This window comes from Thermobia domestica, chromosome 16 (assembly GCF_964235325.1).
Source record: "Thermobia domestica chromosome 16, izTheDome1.hap1.1, whole genome shotgun sequence".
NCBI classification, from domain to species: domain Eukaryota; kingdom Metazoa; phylum Arthropoda; class Insecta; order Zygentoma; family Lepismatidae; genus Thermobia; species Thermobia domestica.
The window spans coordinates 156,989,254-157,004,697 of NC_137469.1; the positions used below are offsets into that span (position 1 = coordinate 156,989,254).

Sequence of the window (15,444 nt, forward strand, 5' to 3'; positions counted from 1 at the left end):
GCGTTCAATGACGTATACCATTGCTCTAATTATCTAAATCATAGTTTTAATTCTAATTTGATTATAATTTCGATTCAAGAAATGTATTAAATCATGTTTAAAGCTAGGAACAGCGTTCAAACCCGTATCCTCAATCAAATATCGTGTTGGATCGCATTCAAAGCCGTATACCAAGGCTCTAATTATCTAAATCATGGTTTTAATTCTAATTTGATTATAATTTTGATTCAAGAAACGTATTAAATCATGTTTAAAGCTAGGAACAGCATTCAAAGCCGTATCCTCAATCAAATATCGTGTTGGATCGCATTCAAAGCCGTATACCATTGCTCTAATTATCTAAATCGTAGTTTTAATTCTAATTTGATTATAATTTCGATTCAAGAATCGTATAGGAGCGTGTTTCAACAAGAAAGAAGGTCATTCCACTTTTCCAAACAACCTCTATTGCACAACTAATAAAACCACTTCCCCCAGAAACCTCCCCCAAGCCTCTCCAAGGCCGACACGGCCATATTGACATCAAATGTATACAGTCATAAAAGCAATTAAGGGGGCAATAAAATCTATTGTCGTTGACAAATCTAGTCATTCCTACTGTCCTGTATGTAATTTATCAGCTTTTAATCTTGGATTGAACTGATGACGTCTAGAATGCCACTTAAAAAGGAGAGCTTGGTTAGAATATCAGGAACTGCTTTAAGAGCAGGAAGTCGTTTCCGCACTGCTGACAATATTTTGGAGAGATGAAGGTCTCGAAATAAATTGATAAGCTCTCTTAGAGTATCACTGATAGTGGCTTCACTTTCTGCTTCAATATGATGTTTGGCTGAATGATTCTTCTCAGGCAATTTCTCAGGGGAAGAGTCCTTTTAATAAAGGTGGAAAGTCAGCATTAATTGGTAATTTCTTCTGAGTGCTCTTCCTATTGAGTACTTTGAATATGGTAGGACAGCGTTGGAAATTCGCTGGATGACTGCCGCCGCAATTTATGCATGTCGCAGAAGTTTGTGTCCTTTTTTGCACATTGATATGAGGCATGGGTGCCTGCACATTTAAGGCATCTAGATTTTGCATAACATGATGACTGAGTGTGGCCAAGTGTTGACAGTTGAAGCATTGAATGTGTGGTTTAGCTTTATAAGTTCTACTTTAATGCTATAAAATTCCAGAAATTCTAGATTTGTAATTTCAGGACCATTCTTCGTTTTTCTTAGCGTAACCAGGAAAAGGGGAGGAAGAGGAGGACAACGACCCCATCTGATTTACCGATAGTACTGGGTATTCACGATTCTGTAAGTCTGTTTTAATATTATCAATCATCGAATCTATCGGGAGGTTTCGAATGACCACCTTAAAAACAGGGTCCTGCTTAGCAAGTTCCAACGCATATTGCAGTTGAAATTCCTTACAATAAGCGATCAATGCTTGGTAGTCTTCTTGAGTATGACACTTATATTTAATATGTGTTTTAAACACTGCACAAGATGGAATCTCCTTGCATACGATTACGGCACCATGCGTTAGTTTGTAACCTTTATTCTCTGGATAGCCATATATCGTAAGCGATTTTATATATCTCTTTATGGTTGGTAAGGAACTAGTATGATTAGTACTAGTAGTTGCGTAATTTTCAGAAGCAGTAGTCGTCTGCTATGAAGTAAAATATACCAGTATGTATGGATAAGTTGGGGCTGCCTTAGCTTAGTCGGTAACAAACACGAAATACATTTCTTCGTGGTGAACCAGTATTGTATACATAGTTTTCTGGATAAAAGAATGCCTGTATGAATATTTATCGATAATACCATATATGATGAATTATAGTAGGAATAATAAAATGCATCCCAGGTAGTGAAGGCGAACTTAACAAAGACCCATTTCTGATTAATTAATTGGGAAGAGAAACTGACAGAGCCAGAGAAAAGTACATGGAAAAGATGTGTGAAGAAATGGAACTTGAAAGGCGCGGCAAATGTCATTTGATATATCAGGAAACACATGAATTGGGAGGGAAGCTAAGAAAACTACATCCAGGAAAATGAATGTCATGTAGCCACTGATTATCAACAAATCTTTGAAATCTGGGAGGAGTTAATAAAGGATCTATAGGACCAGAAGAACCATCCAAGAGTTATTGCAATTGAAGCGAGGAAGAGGTGGATGATGAGGATAAAGGGCTCAGTATATTGAAAAGTGAGGTAGTACAAACTATTAAAGACATGCGAAAGAGGAGGACCACTGGAGACGACGACATACCAACTGATTTGTTTGAGAAATGAAAGTACTGACATTACTTATTAACAAGATCTACCTGAGTGGACAACGGGCAAAAGATTTTCTAGATGTTACTATGGTCGCATTACCTAAGAAAAAAAAACAGGCAAAGAAATACAGTGATCACAAAATTATTAGCCTTATTTTGTACTGAAAAGATTATTACACGTATACTGAACAGACGGATAGAAGGTAAGATAGAAGAGATGTTGAAGGAAGATAAATTTGGTTTACAGAAAAGAGGAACCAGAGATGCTATTGGGTTAATGACAATTATATCAGAACGATTTCTTATCGTAGAGGAAGAGTTGTGTTTGTACTTCGATTGACAAAAAGCTTTCGACCAGGTGAACTGGACTAAATTTTACTTCAAAATATCGAAGTCAATTGGAGGAATTGTTGACTTATTCGCAAATGTACACAGAAGAAAGAGTGAAGCTCGCTTGAATCAAGGAGAACCGAATAGTGTGGAGATTAGAAGAAAGAACAGACAAGAATGTCATCCCGATTATTTAACATTTACAGTAAATGCTTAATGAAGGAAGAATTAAGGGAAATCATAGATTTTAAGATTGAAAAGCAGATCATTAATAAGGTCAAGTATGTAGATACCAAGATTATTATAGCTAGTACCGAAAAAGAACTGCGGGAAATGATCAATAAAATAATTGACACTGAGAAACCGTTTGGAATGGAAATCAGCGTAAAATAGACAGTTATGTGAATATCCCATGGAAACACGCTCTTATGGATTATAATAGAACAGAGAGAGCTGGAAGAAGTCGATCATTTAAAATATCTGGGAAGTCTTTTGATGAGAGATTCTTATTGTACCGAAGAGATCAGGACTAGAATTGCCGTTGCCAAGAGGCGTTCAACAAGAAAAGATTACTCCTCTGGCCCAGTGCTGTATACGGAATATTGGACTCATGGTTCGTAAACTTGGACATTGCGGAAGTTAGAGAAGAAAGAATTCGAAATATGGTGCTGGAGGAAGATGAAGATGATAAAATGGACGGAGAGGGTAAAGCGATGTTTTAAAACGATTAGTAGAGAAGACTTTTCCGGCCAGTATCCTTTGTAGGAAGGGCAGTTGAATTGGACACATCTTGCGAAGAAATTTTCTACATAACGTCATAGAGGGGAAGTTGGAAGAAAAGCGAGAAATATGAAGAAGAATAATACAAAACTGATTGATGTTCTGAAAAATATAAGAAAACTAAAAGAATATTAGAGTTAAGAGAGAAAACTGAAAAATCGAGAAACGTGGAAGAAACATTTTCAGATCCGAACGTAGGAAAACATGATTCCTATTAGTCCCAGGACAGAATAGTTTAATAATAATAATAATAATAATAATAATAATAATAATAATAATAATAATAATAATAATAAGCTAAAACAGAAGGATGATTAATGAAAGTGAATGACAATTAAAAATATCGCGCAATGAGAATAGTGGAAGAAACAGAAGCAGCCCGAGAACCTACGGACACGATGATGATAATCACAAACTCACATGGCCTCAGGTCAACCATTGACCACTCCCAGGAGAGAGGAGAGCTGTACCACTAAGCCAACATTCCTCTTATTAAAAGTATAATTTTGACTCTGTAGTGTAAACTTACAAAGGTAAAATGAAAGGTTGTTCACCATTATGGTCGGCATAATAAATTTTGATCTAATCTCAAAAGGAAGGTTTCAGACTTAGCTGCATTGTTAGTAAAGTGTTCTTGACACAATATATATAGGTTATTTTTACAGGGTTGTTACTCAGAATATTTTTCGATCGCCACATAGAAGAATTATGATATGTTATCTTTACCAATCTAAGTAAGTATAAATTCAGCTTCACTTGTTACAAAAATGTTTGCCGGAAACTGCAGTCATTAGCTTGAGGCTGTAGAAGTTAATTTGCTGTTTATTGTAACTAAATTTGAGGAGATGTGTCAAGGTGTACCATGTAGATGTAGAAGATATTGATTTCATCTTAAGAATACACCATTTCTCTATTGACTTAATAAAACAATAAAAGTTTCTTTCCATGGAGACTTGTTTTCGTATTGGAGCTGCCATATAATTCAGTATTTATTTTTCTTTTCCTCTTAGCGAGGGAATAATGAGGAAGTATGTGCTTTTTTTCTGTTCTTTAACCAATGTAAATGTTACTATCTTCTTCCTCCTCCTTTTTCGTAGCTACATGAGCAGTGAAATTAAGACCTTTCATGGCAGTTAAGACTGGTTAACGCAAATTAGAACTTACAAAAAAAAAAAAAAATGCATGGAACATAAGAGCAAGTGATAAGTGGAAAAAGTATAGAAAAGAACAGAAGAAAAAGAAAAATCTGGTTAGGATATTTTGAAAACCACTGAATAATCTTTCGCAGTGTGAAACTAAGACTTCCATACTATACAAACTCAATACTGAAACTTGAAGTAATGTGTCTCTATAAGTATTGGTTGCAGTTGATTAATAAGATCAAAGATAGAACTGTTCCTCAGACACTCAATTCATATTGTAAAACTTTGTGTAGTTTTGTCTCATATATAAGGAAGAGGTAGAGCTGTGAATAAAAAGAGCGTCCGGAATCGACTCCCACTACCAGTATTTTTATTATAAAAAGTTCCTCTATAAAAGTATTTTTACAAAATACTATACAAATTGATTTCTCTATAATCAGGGTGAGTATAGGTGGTCTTTGACCGTAAGGTCGCAGACAGGATCTCCAACAGAGCCCCGTAGCAGGCTAAGAGGAGTGGAATTAAGGAACCAATGCTCCGTAGCAAGCAGAGGTAGGTTAAGTTGCCAACAGAGCCCCGTAGCAGGCTAAGCGGCTGAGGTTGGGATTCCCAGACAGAGCTCCGTAGCAGGCTAAGCCAGGAGATAGGATAGGCGTAGTCCCGTAGCAGACTAGAGGCCTGGGGTTAGGTTACTCCAAGAGTCCCGTAGCAGACTAAAGGAGAGTCACCAGAAAACTGGTCTGAGCTGGATTCTTCTGTCCAATTTATAGCGTCCCTTGGGTGGCGGTGGCGCTGCTGCTTCCATTTCGTCTTCTGCTCCGTGGGAGGGGCTAAACGTCGCCTGCAGGTGATTGCAGGTCCCCCTGGTGGAAGTTCCTCTTGATGAAGCACGAGGTGGTGTTTATAAACACTTGATGCGTGGATTTGTTTGTAAACAAGTTCACATGGGATATTACAATATCAAAAAGCCATTACTCGTTATCCCTTAGTGTTTTTGTTCTATGGCGATTAAAGTTGAAATCAAAAATAGGTTATTTCAACAAGTTCCAATGTAAATAGAGAACTAAGGGAGGAAGTAGAACCTATTCTTGGGACACTGAATGGATTGTAGAGAACCGCTTCTAGATATCTTTTACTGTTTTTACTCTACGGAAATCAGTATTGAAACCAGAAATTTAAACCACTTTACTAGAATGCTGTGGATAGTCATAATATGTTATCTTGAGATGCTGAATCGTTTGAGAAAAAAATGCTTCTCGTTATCTGTTACCTTGTTTATGTAGCGATAAAACGTTGAAACCGAAAATGTGTTCTTTTAACCACTTCCGGTTTGAATGGAGTTTCAGCGGAGGAGATGAAACCTATTCGAATCGATTGCAAAAAACTGCATCTTGATAGGCCTAGTATTTACGGTTTTTGTTTATAACAATGAATTTTGGAGCCAGAAGTAATATTAAATTTGAAGCATTTCCGGTTTTGGTAGACTGTTGTGGATAATCAGAATATGTCGTCTTGAAACGCTGAATCGTTTACAAAAAAAAAAAAAAAAAAAAAGCTCGCTATCTGTTACTCTTTTTGTTTTATGGTGATAAACGTTGATACCGGAAGTAATACTTAATTTGAACCATTTTTGTTTTTGGTAATGTTTTGGAAGTCATGATATTTTGTCTTGAGACGCTGAAGCGTTTACAAACCCACTTTTTGTTATCTGTTACCGTTTTAATTCTATTGCGATAAACACTGTAACCGAAAATGGCTAATTTTTCCCACTTCAGGTTTGAATTTAGGGCTATCGAAGCAGATAGAAACTATTCTTGGACCCGATTGAATAATAATAATAATAATAATAATAATAATAATGAATCTTGATAGAATTTGCTGATTTTTCCTCTACGGAAATCAGTATTGAAACCAAAATTAATAAATTTCAACTACTTCCATTTTGGTAGTATAATCATGTTAGTTGGGGGTAGTCATGTTATGTTATCTTGAGACACTGTAACGTTTCAAAAAAAAATCTAGCTATTTATTACCAGTTTCCTTCTATGTCGATAAACGTTGAATCCTGAAAAAACTACACAGCAAAAAATGAGGTGTTGAAACAACACTTTGTATTAAGTCAAACCAAGGATGTTGCCTTCCGAGCATATCAGAAATAACTCGTTACTGGTTGTGAGGATTTGCATTGGTTTTTATTGTTCGGTATGCGGAAAGCTATACGCAGTATATTTGGCATTTATACCAAGTAACGAATAGTTCGTAAACCTGTGAATTGTCTAACAAGTTACATGAATAGCAGTCCTGCCATCTGTTTTTCTTATCAGTTATTCTTATGTCTCAGCACCTAAGGACAGAAGATGGCAGAAATGCTACTCATGTAACTGTTGCCAGACAAATCAGAAGTTTATAAATCTATTATTGTGATCGATTACAAAAAATATAGAACGTTATTCGTTGTTTGGTGTAAATGCCAAATAAAATGCGTAAATCTTTGCTGATACCAAACAATAGAAACCAATGCAAATTCTCACTGCCAGATGATAGTTATTTCTGATATGCTCGGAAGACGATGTCCTTCGTGTTGAATTAATACACAATTAACACGCTAACGTGGTAATCATTTTGTGTTGTTTCAACACAATTTTCGCTGTGTAATTGAACCACTTCTAGTTTGAATAGAGTGTTAACGGAGGAGATGAAACCTATCCTTGGGACCTTGAAACATTTGCAAATAGCCGCATCTCAATATCTGTTATAGGTTTTACTTTGATACCTGTCGACAGACGGACGGACGGACAAAACTATTCTATAAGATGTCCGGCACATGCATGGTATAGTTTGGAAGTCTAATAAAATGTATTATTTAATAGATGATAGAAGTATTAGATGAAAAATTAGGAAGAGGAAGAACATTATTTCTTGTTGAAAAGGGTAAATTCTAGTGTGAAGATGAAGAGGATAGCGGGCTGCCTCAACATATCCTGTGCACAGAATCATAAAATAGTTTGTTTTTTCTTCAGTTGACATGAATTTTAAAACTGTTACCTTATTCTTCAATTTATTGACATAATATTCTATCTGATTTGTAATACACTTAAAAAATGATCACGTGAGAATGTTATTCTGGGATGGTGCACAATAAAAAATGTCTGTGCTAATTACCTGTGGGGAATTACTAACAACAGGGTGTATATTAAAAGGGCACTACAGCGTTGTTAGTATTTCTGCGTTTCCTTCGTTTATCCGCTTAGTTCTTTAACACGCTCTCTTACTACAACCACTATGCGCAAGCAGACAACAGGCGCCGTCGTCATTATCAAGTCACGTGACAGAACACTAAGTGCCACCACTGTCCAGAAAAGGGTATAAAACACGCTATAAGACCCTCATCGGCATCATTTTCGGTTTGTTATCCCTTGCTCTTAGATTACCCAGAGCTCTGAGAGATCTAATCTAAACAAAACCTTTGTGCTTGTCTGGAGCGTTGAGGTCTCCTGCTCATTTAGCTTGCCGGGACCTCTGTGTGAACTCAACCCCTCTCGAGCACTGGAAGATCCTAACCACAACCATCCATTTTGCCTACAGCTCTGTAGTTTCCACTGCCTGCTTATCTTGCCTGTAGCTCTGCGGGACCTAAACCTCTCTCTGTTTGCCCTAAGCACTTAGAATCCCTTACCATAATCACTTAGCTTGCCTGGAGCTCTGCGGGACCTAAACCTATCTCTGTTTGCCCTAAGCACTCAGAATCCCTTAGCATAACCACTTAGCTTGCCTGGAGCTCTGTGGTATCTTACCTTTGACTGCCTAGACTTTGGGACACCTATTTATCCAGATATACTACATAGAGAACATTGTACTGGTCCTCGGACTATACTTAGAGAGACGTTGTGTGTTATAATAAAAGGTTATGGGTGAAACTCTGAATCCCGTGTGCTAAATTGCTCACCATCAAGGTAATTTTACAATATACAAAATATATTTTAAGATAACAAATCCACTTTTTTCTCGATCTCGTCAAAAGTTTTTCCAAAATAAATCGTGAATTCATGTAATATAACTACATTTATAAACAGCATAAATAATTTTCAAATTGTACAGTTAGCACATCTTTAACATACTATTCATAACAAACATATATATAAAAATATTATTTCAAAATTTGTTAAAATGATAAAAGTCGTAAGTTACTCGATTGCTGATACTCCAACTCTATAAGATTGTTAAATGATAATTCTGACTTATTTAATCTTTGTAAGAACTGTTCCCTATTTCTTTCAGATAAACCTCGAGGAGCTATCACAGTGGAACTTACGAAAGATGAAGGAACCACGTTGGGAATAGTGATAGCAGGTAAGCTATTTCTTGTCAGTTCTATAACAATGATGCAGAAATAGTCAAACATAAAGTATTAGTTTCAGTTCATAACACTGAGTGATTTTACAAGAAGGAGTCGGAGTGCTCTTCTGAAGTCGATATCCAAAGAAGGTTCAACAGATCGAATGTGCTCAGCATGCAAGATATTGGAGGTTAAAATATCTGTATATCTGTTTAAACATATTTGGTATGTGAATTTGACACGAAGTGAACTAAATGGTGCACATTACCTTACGAAGAATGTTACATAGGTTCCACACAAGGTGCCATTAAATGTGGATCAGGCACCACAAATTCAGCAAAGATATGCACATCAATAACAATGAGTACGAAATTCTCATTCATCTTGATTTCTTCTGTAGTTGATCTTCTTCAGACTTTTACAGTTCTTTCCAACTCAGAAGAGCTGTGAATCCGTCAACAATGCATCACGCACTTCTATATTTTAAAGCACTTCTATAGATTAAGGAAGTTCATTGCCCTAGTAAGGTCTTTACACTGGAACCCATCCTGTGTCAAGCCAATACCTTTACAATATACTTGCCAGCTTCCCTTAGATTCTGTTTATACAGAAGGTGATAACTTTCACATAAACAAGACGCACATTGCACGGTACAGCTGAGAGGCAGCGCATAAACTTAAAAGTTGCACCACTAAGGCAGTAGCGTATAGCGTGTCTGTTTACAAGGTAGTCGTCTGATACAAGTGTAATGGCGTAGAAAGTAAATTGATTCTGGGAAGGCTACATACATTGTAGAACTTTTCGATTCATACCTCGTTGCTTCAGCATAGTTAAACAGTGAGCATACAGTCTGTGGTTCAGCATAGTAAACCACAAACACTACTGGTTACTCCATTGTGAATGCTATAGTTCGACGATATACAATACGATCACCCCCGGACTATGTATGACTAAGCCACATCCGAAAGGGATCCTAGTGAAGCTGATACCTTCGGTTTTGCGCAGAATTAAGACATTGACGGCGTCGAAGAATCAACCGACACGCCGTACTATGGCCAACTAATTTCATGTGTAGCAACCAACCATCCAATATGCCATTTGCAAAAATTTGCTTCCTCGGTGGTCCATAAGGTGAATTTTGATGCACTGAAAAATCAGCTATGTTGTGCAACGAAAAATCTGCTGCAGAGAACTGTACGAGAGTCGTATGATGGAAGAAGGGTGGATGTTGGTTACTACAACAGACGAGGTGTGGATATATCTGATCCATTTTCCAACAGGATTAATCACGAACGTATGTAGCATGTAATATCTTACACTTCCTAAATGAAGACACTCTTCGCTTTCGCGCTCACCAGAACTCTCCCCTATTGACTACGTCTTGTCCATGATTGCATAACACGTATCATACAAGAGATCTCCCCCAGCTACAGCTATTAACTTTGGCAACGTGTAGGAGAGTCATGGCTTGCTATACCCTATGAGGACATCCAGATTCTAGTTCTCTTTATGCTATTGACCGCTCTTTTGGGTGTTAATGTTGGAGCCATGCACTACGACTGATCTCTGGAGTTAGTTATGACATTTCGCAACGTTGTCACTCATCGCGGAAGTGGTAGGTGTAATAATTTCACATTTGCTCCTTAAGCTATGTGCCGGCTACATTTAGGTCCGTTAACTAATCATCATCTTGGTAATGTTCAGCGGTATATTTACTCTGACGATACGACAACTTGATGCACGGTGTTATGAGTGTTTTTTAGCGGCTGGACTACTGCGAATAGAAGAGCTTTCCATTTAGATAGTGATTTGAGTTTTAGGTTGACAGCCTATTTCGAAAGCCTGAAAGAAAATTTCTGGAAAGATGAAGATTAGAAGATAATATAAAATAGGATTTTTGGAGGTTTGTTGTTACAATACAGAATGGGTTAAATGAAGGTTGGAAAATAATACAGGATGTTTCAATGCAAGACCGACGATGTTTGGGAGGTGATTCCTGACACCAAGATACAACAAAAAGTATAAAAGTATAGACCAATCTGGGTGCACAAATGCTTTCTTTCGGAGTTATAGGCTGCCAAAACATGAAAAAATGAAATGTGCATAGCTCCAAAACTATGAAACCTGCTGTAGTCGGATCAAGACTTCACTTAGGAATTATTACGTGCGCTATCCAAAAATACATGTTTCAGAATAGGTACTTACGCAACAATATTCATAAAGGAAGTTCGGCTACGGTCATATAATTTGAAGTACTCACCAGCTACCTCTGTAAAAATTATTGCGGAAGTACCGCAGGATTCTGATACATGTATTTTTGGAAAGTGTACATATTTGTTGCTAAGTGCAGTCTTGACCCGTCTACAGTAGATCCCATCATTTTGGAACTATGGAGCTTTGAATTTCGTTTTTTCATGTTTTCGGCAGCCTATAGGTTCGAGAGGAAGCATTTGTGCATCCAGGTTGGTCTATACTTTTTTTTTTTTTTTTTTTTTTTTTGTCTTAGCTTGAGTCAGGAATCACCTCCCAAAGTTGTCGGCGTTGTTTTTAAATACCCTGTATAAAAGTAGGATTTTTGGAAGATTTTTAGTTACAATACAGAATAAGTTAACTTGACTCAGGTAACAGAATACGATGGACAGTTTTTGCTTCTGCAGCAATGATCTCTGGATTCCTTAAACCAGTAATATTGTTATTTTACAAATAATTTATTCATAGATATGAATTATGCAGTTGCGGCTCTGCAACGTACTCACAGTCACATGCCTTCCCAATGAATACGAAGAATAATCTTCTAATATAAATAAAATAAAGAGTTTGTTTGTGTGTTTGTCTGTCTGTGTGCGGCCTGGAGAACAGACGAGTGGACCGAGAGTTACCAAATTTGGGTCAAGGGTACCTTGGTCCAGGCCCGAGATCAAGACTAAGAGGTTTTTTTTTTAAATTTCGAACCAGGGGGGTCTCAGGGGTGGCGTTTACAGGGACTGGCCTGGGGACCATACAAGTTGACCGAGAGTTACCAAATTTTGGTCACAGATACCTTGCTTCAGGCCCCAGACCAAGGCGATGAGTTTTTGTCAAAATTCGAACTAGGGGGGCTGAGGAGGCTTTTAATGACCGATAATCCAAAATCCAAAAGTAATCCAAATTGACCGATATTAGTGTCAAATCCATAGTTTTCGCGGTCGCTGAGATCAATGGTGACACTTAAGATCGCGTTTACTTTGAAATTTAGCCTCAATCAGCTTAGGAACGGGGGTCATAATAGAGGGGTCATCGAGATATGTAAAAATAATCCAAAACCGGGGGCCGGGGTCACCGGGGGGGATACCGAGACAGTAAAAATAATCCAAAATGATCGATTTTAGTGTCAAATCCATAGTTTTCGCGGTCGGTGAAATGACTGGTGATACTTCCATAGGCGTTGACTTCCAAATACAGCCCCCATCGACTGTGGGCCAGAGGCGGGTTTTTTTAATAATTCGAACCAGGGGGTCTCAGGGAGCGTTTAAAGGGATATGTATAAGTAGTAGAAAATGACCGATATTTTTTCGCTGTTCACTTTGTTTACATAGATATTTTATCTGACTCATGGGAAGAATGGGTATATTCAGCTAGTAATTAATAAAAAATAATTGTGGACATTTATTCCTGTATAGAAATGAAGAACGACTGAACAAAAAAATTTAGTTATTTTAATATAGGCTTGCAACCCAGAGTAATTTCGATAACAGATTTGGCAACATAGCGTACCGGTAAGTCACCATGCTTGAGGTTACCCACTGTTTACGTGTTCTGGTTTGATTCTTTCTCGCGTTAGCCTACCTCATAGAACAGCCCTTCAAACGCCTACCCGTACGTACTAGGTAATTACACTTTTTTCGTGACTGAAAACTCTCGAAGAAACATCTTTTCTTTCTACCTTCTTGCAGCCGGTGGGAGAGGAGAGGAGTCGTGTTGGTAGATAGAGCTTCTGTGCCTGTACTTGTTTTGCGCGCTGTGCACGGTGCAAATGGGAGAGGTTTGCCTGTCGCAGGAAAAGACTGACTCATATTGTTTCAAGGGCGAAACAATTACGCAGTACATTTTCGATGCATTCTTTGTTATGGCCATATATGTTATTAGGAAGGAAGAAAATAAATGTGCTTTATTAATATAGTTTACAATTTCGGAATTAAATAACACCTGATATATGTATAATTACTTTCTTTTTCCTTTGACAGTTGTTTAGGGGAAAATGTTATTGAGCTACAATATATTGTAAATAGATTTCTTCTGAAAGCAAGCATACGAAGCCACTGATAAATATGTAAATGTTACATTAGTCATTCAAATAAATAACTATAAAAGACCAATAAATAGAAAACAATCAATTTTCAACGCATGTAGGCTAGATTTAAGGCCGAGAATGCTTAGGGGGGTCCGGTAAGTTTGGTTCCCACTAGAGTTGTGGAATTTCAAGCATATTTTGGAGTTTCGTTGTGGATATTGCAAAAGCGTTAGCAAACGAGTCTTCTGCACAGAATATCAGGGTTCGATTTCCAGTACGAGCACGTGATTCAGATTCTACTTTAAACAGTAGGTCTTCGTTTTGGTGGTGACAAAGGATGGTCGAATAAGATCTCATTTGCTTTAAAAACAGTCAAAATCAAGTGTATAATTGAATTTCAATGCATCATGAAAGTATATCGTGTTCCTACCTTGCAGATTAATTTATATTAGGGTAACGACCACTTCTAATAGTTTAAATCTCAATTATTGCAACTATAATACATCGATTGTTCGGATTTAAATTGGGAAAAATATTTTTAAAAATTAAGACAGAGAACAGTGATAGGCCTTAACAAATGAAAGACAGAGAAGTGATAGGCCTAATTTGTGAGTGAAAACAGAAATCTCCAATATACTAGTATATCACATATCCATTGTGATCCACTCCTGGCTGAAGGTCTTTCTTATTCAACCACCTGCCGTAGGTAATTCTTTCCGATGTTTCTCCATAGTGCTTTTTGGTTTCATCACACCATTTTCTTTGTTCCCGCGGTCTTTTTTTGCAATATGCCCTACCTATTCCTACTTCAATGCCTTTATTTTAGCAATTATATTCAGGCCGATAACTAGGTCAATTTCTTATGTCATTCCTGTCATCTTCCTAATCTATAATTATTAGTTTTCTATATTTCTGGGTTATTCTTAGCATACAGCTCTCCATGCTCTTGTATACGCAAATGTCTTACCGCAGTGATTCTAGCAGACATTTGTCCGCAGACAAAACGAAATTTCCCAGGGTTGCCAGTATACATTTTAAATGTGTACTATCAAAACCAATCACGGTACTTCTAGTGCAATGTCAATAACGATTCACGACTATAACTTAATATGCACATAATATGCTAACATGTATAATACCTAATTTAATTTTCATATATATAGCGATTAATTTTTCAGAAAATAACAGCAAAATATTGCCTTCATAAAAGGTAAAAATCGACCAGTGCCAACTTTAAAATTAATAATCAAATAATTTTATATTCATCTACAGGGTCCCCACTTACAGTTTATCACCATATAAAAGTGGGATATGTATATCTCTATAAAATATGTACGAGGAAAGAACACTAATTTTTCCGATAAAAATGAGCAAAATATTCCCTCAAATTAAGCTGAAATTCGACCAGTGCCAACTTTAAAATTAATAACCTCATAATTTTATATTCATCTACAGGGTCCCCACTTACAGTTTATCACCATATAAAAGTGGGATATATATATCTCTATAAAATATGTACGAGGAAAGAACACTAACTTTTCCGATAAAAATGAGCCAAATATTCCCTCAAATTAAGCTGAAATTCGACCAGTGCCAACTTTAAAATTAATAACCTCATAATTTTATATTCATCTACAGGGTCCCCACTTACAGTTTATCACCATATAAAAGTGGGATATGTATATCTCTATAAAATATGTACGAGGAAAGAACACTAATTTTTCCGATAAAAATGAGAAAAATATTCCCTCAAACTAAACTGAAATTCGACCAGTGCCAACTTTAAAATTAATAACCTCATAATTTTATATTCATCTACAGGGTCCCCACTTACAGTTTATCACCATATAAAAGTGGGATATGTATATCTCTATAAAATATGTACGAGGAAAGAACACTAATTTTTCCGATAAAAATGAGCAAAATATTCCCTCAAATTAAGCTGAAATTCGACCAGTGCCAACTTTAAAATTAATAACCTCATAATTTTATATTCATCTACAGGGTCCCCACTTACAGTTTATCACCATATAAAAGTGGGATATGTATATCTCTATAAAATATGTACGAGGAAAGAACACTAATTTTTCCGATAAAAATGAGCAAAATATTCCCTCAAATTAAGCTGAAATTCGACCAGTGCCAACTTTAAAATTAATAACCTCATAATTTTATATTCATCTGCAGGGTCCCCACTTACAGTTTATCACCATATAAAAGTGGGATATGTATATCTCTATAAAATATGTACGAGGAAAGATCACTAATTTTTCCGATAAAAATGAGCAAAATATTCCCTCAAATTAAGCTGAAATTCGAC

At 36.7% G+C, this 15,444-nt stretch overlaps 1 protein-coding gene across 3 annotated transcripts in view; it reads left to right on the forward strand.

Moving 5' to 3' along the window:
• The window catches only part of LOC145673479 (glutamate receptor-interacting protein 1-like), a 310,017-nt gene that overhangs the window by 97,750 nt on the left and 196,823 nt on the right, over nt 1-15,444 (forward strand). For all 3 annotated transcript variants that reach the window (XM_081743214.1, XM_081743212.1, XM_081743213.1), the window contains exon 3: nt 8,797-8,868. In XM_081743214.1, coding sequence (XP_081599340.1) covers nt 8,797-8,868 — 72 coding nt within the window. The remainder of the gene's footprint in view (nt 1-8,796; nt 8,869-15,444) is intronic.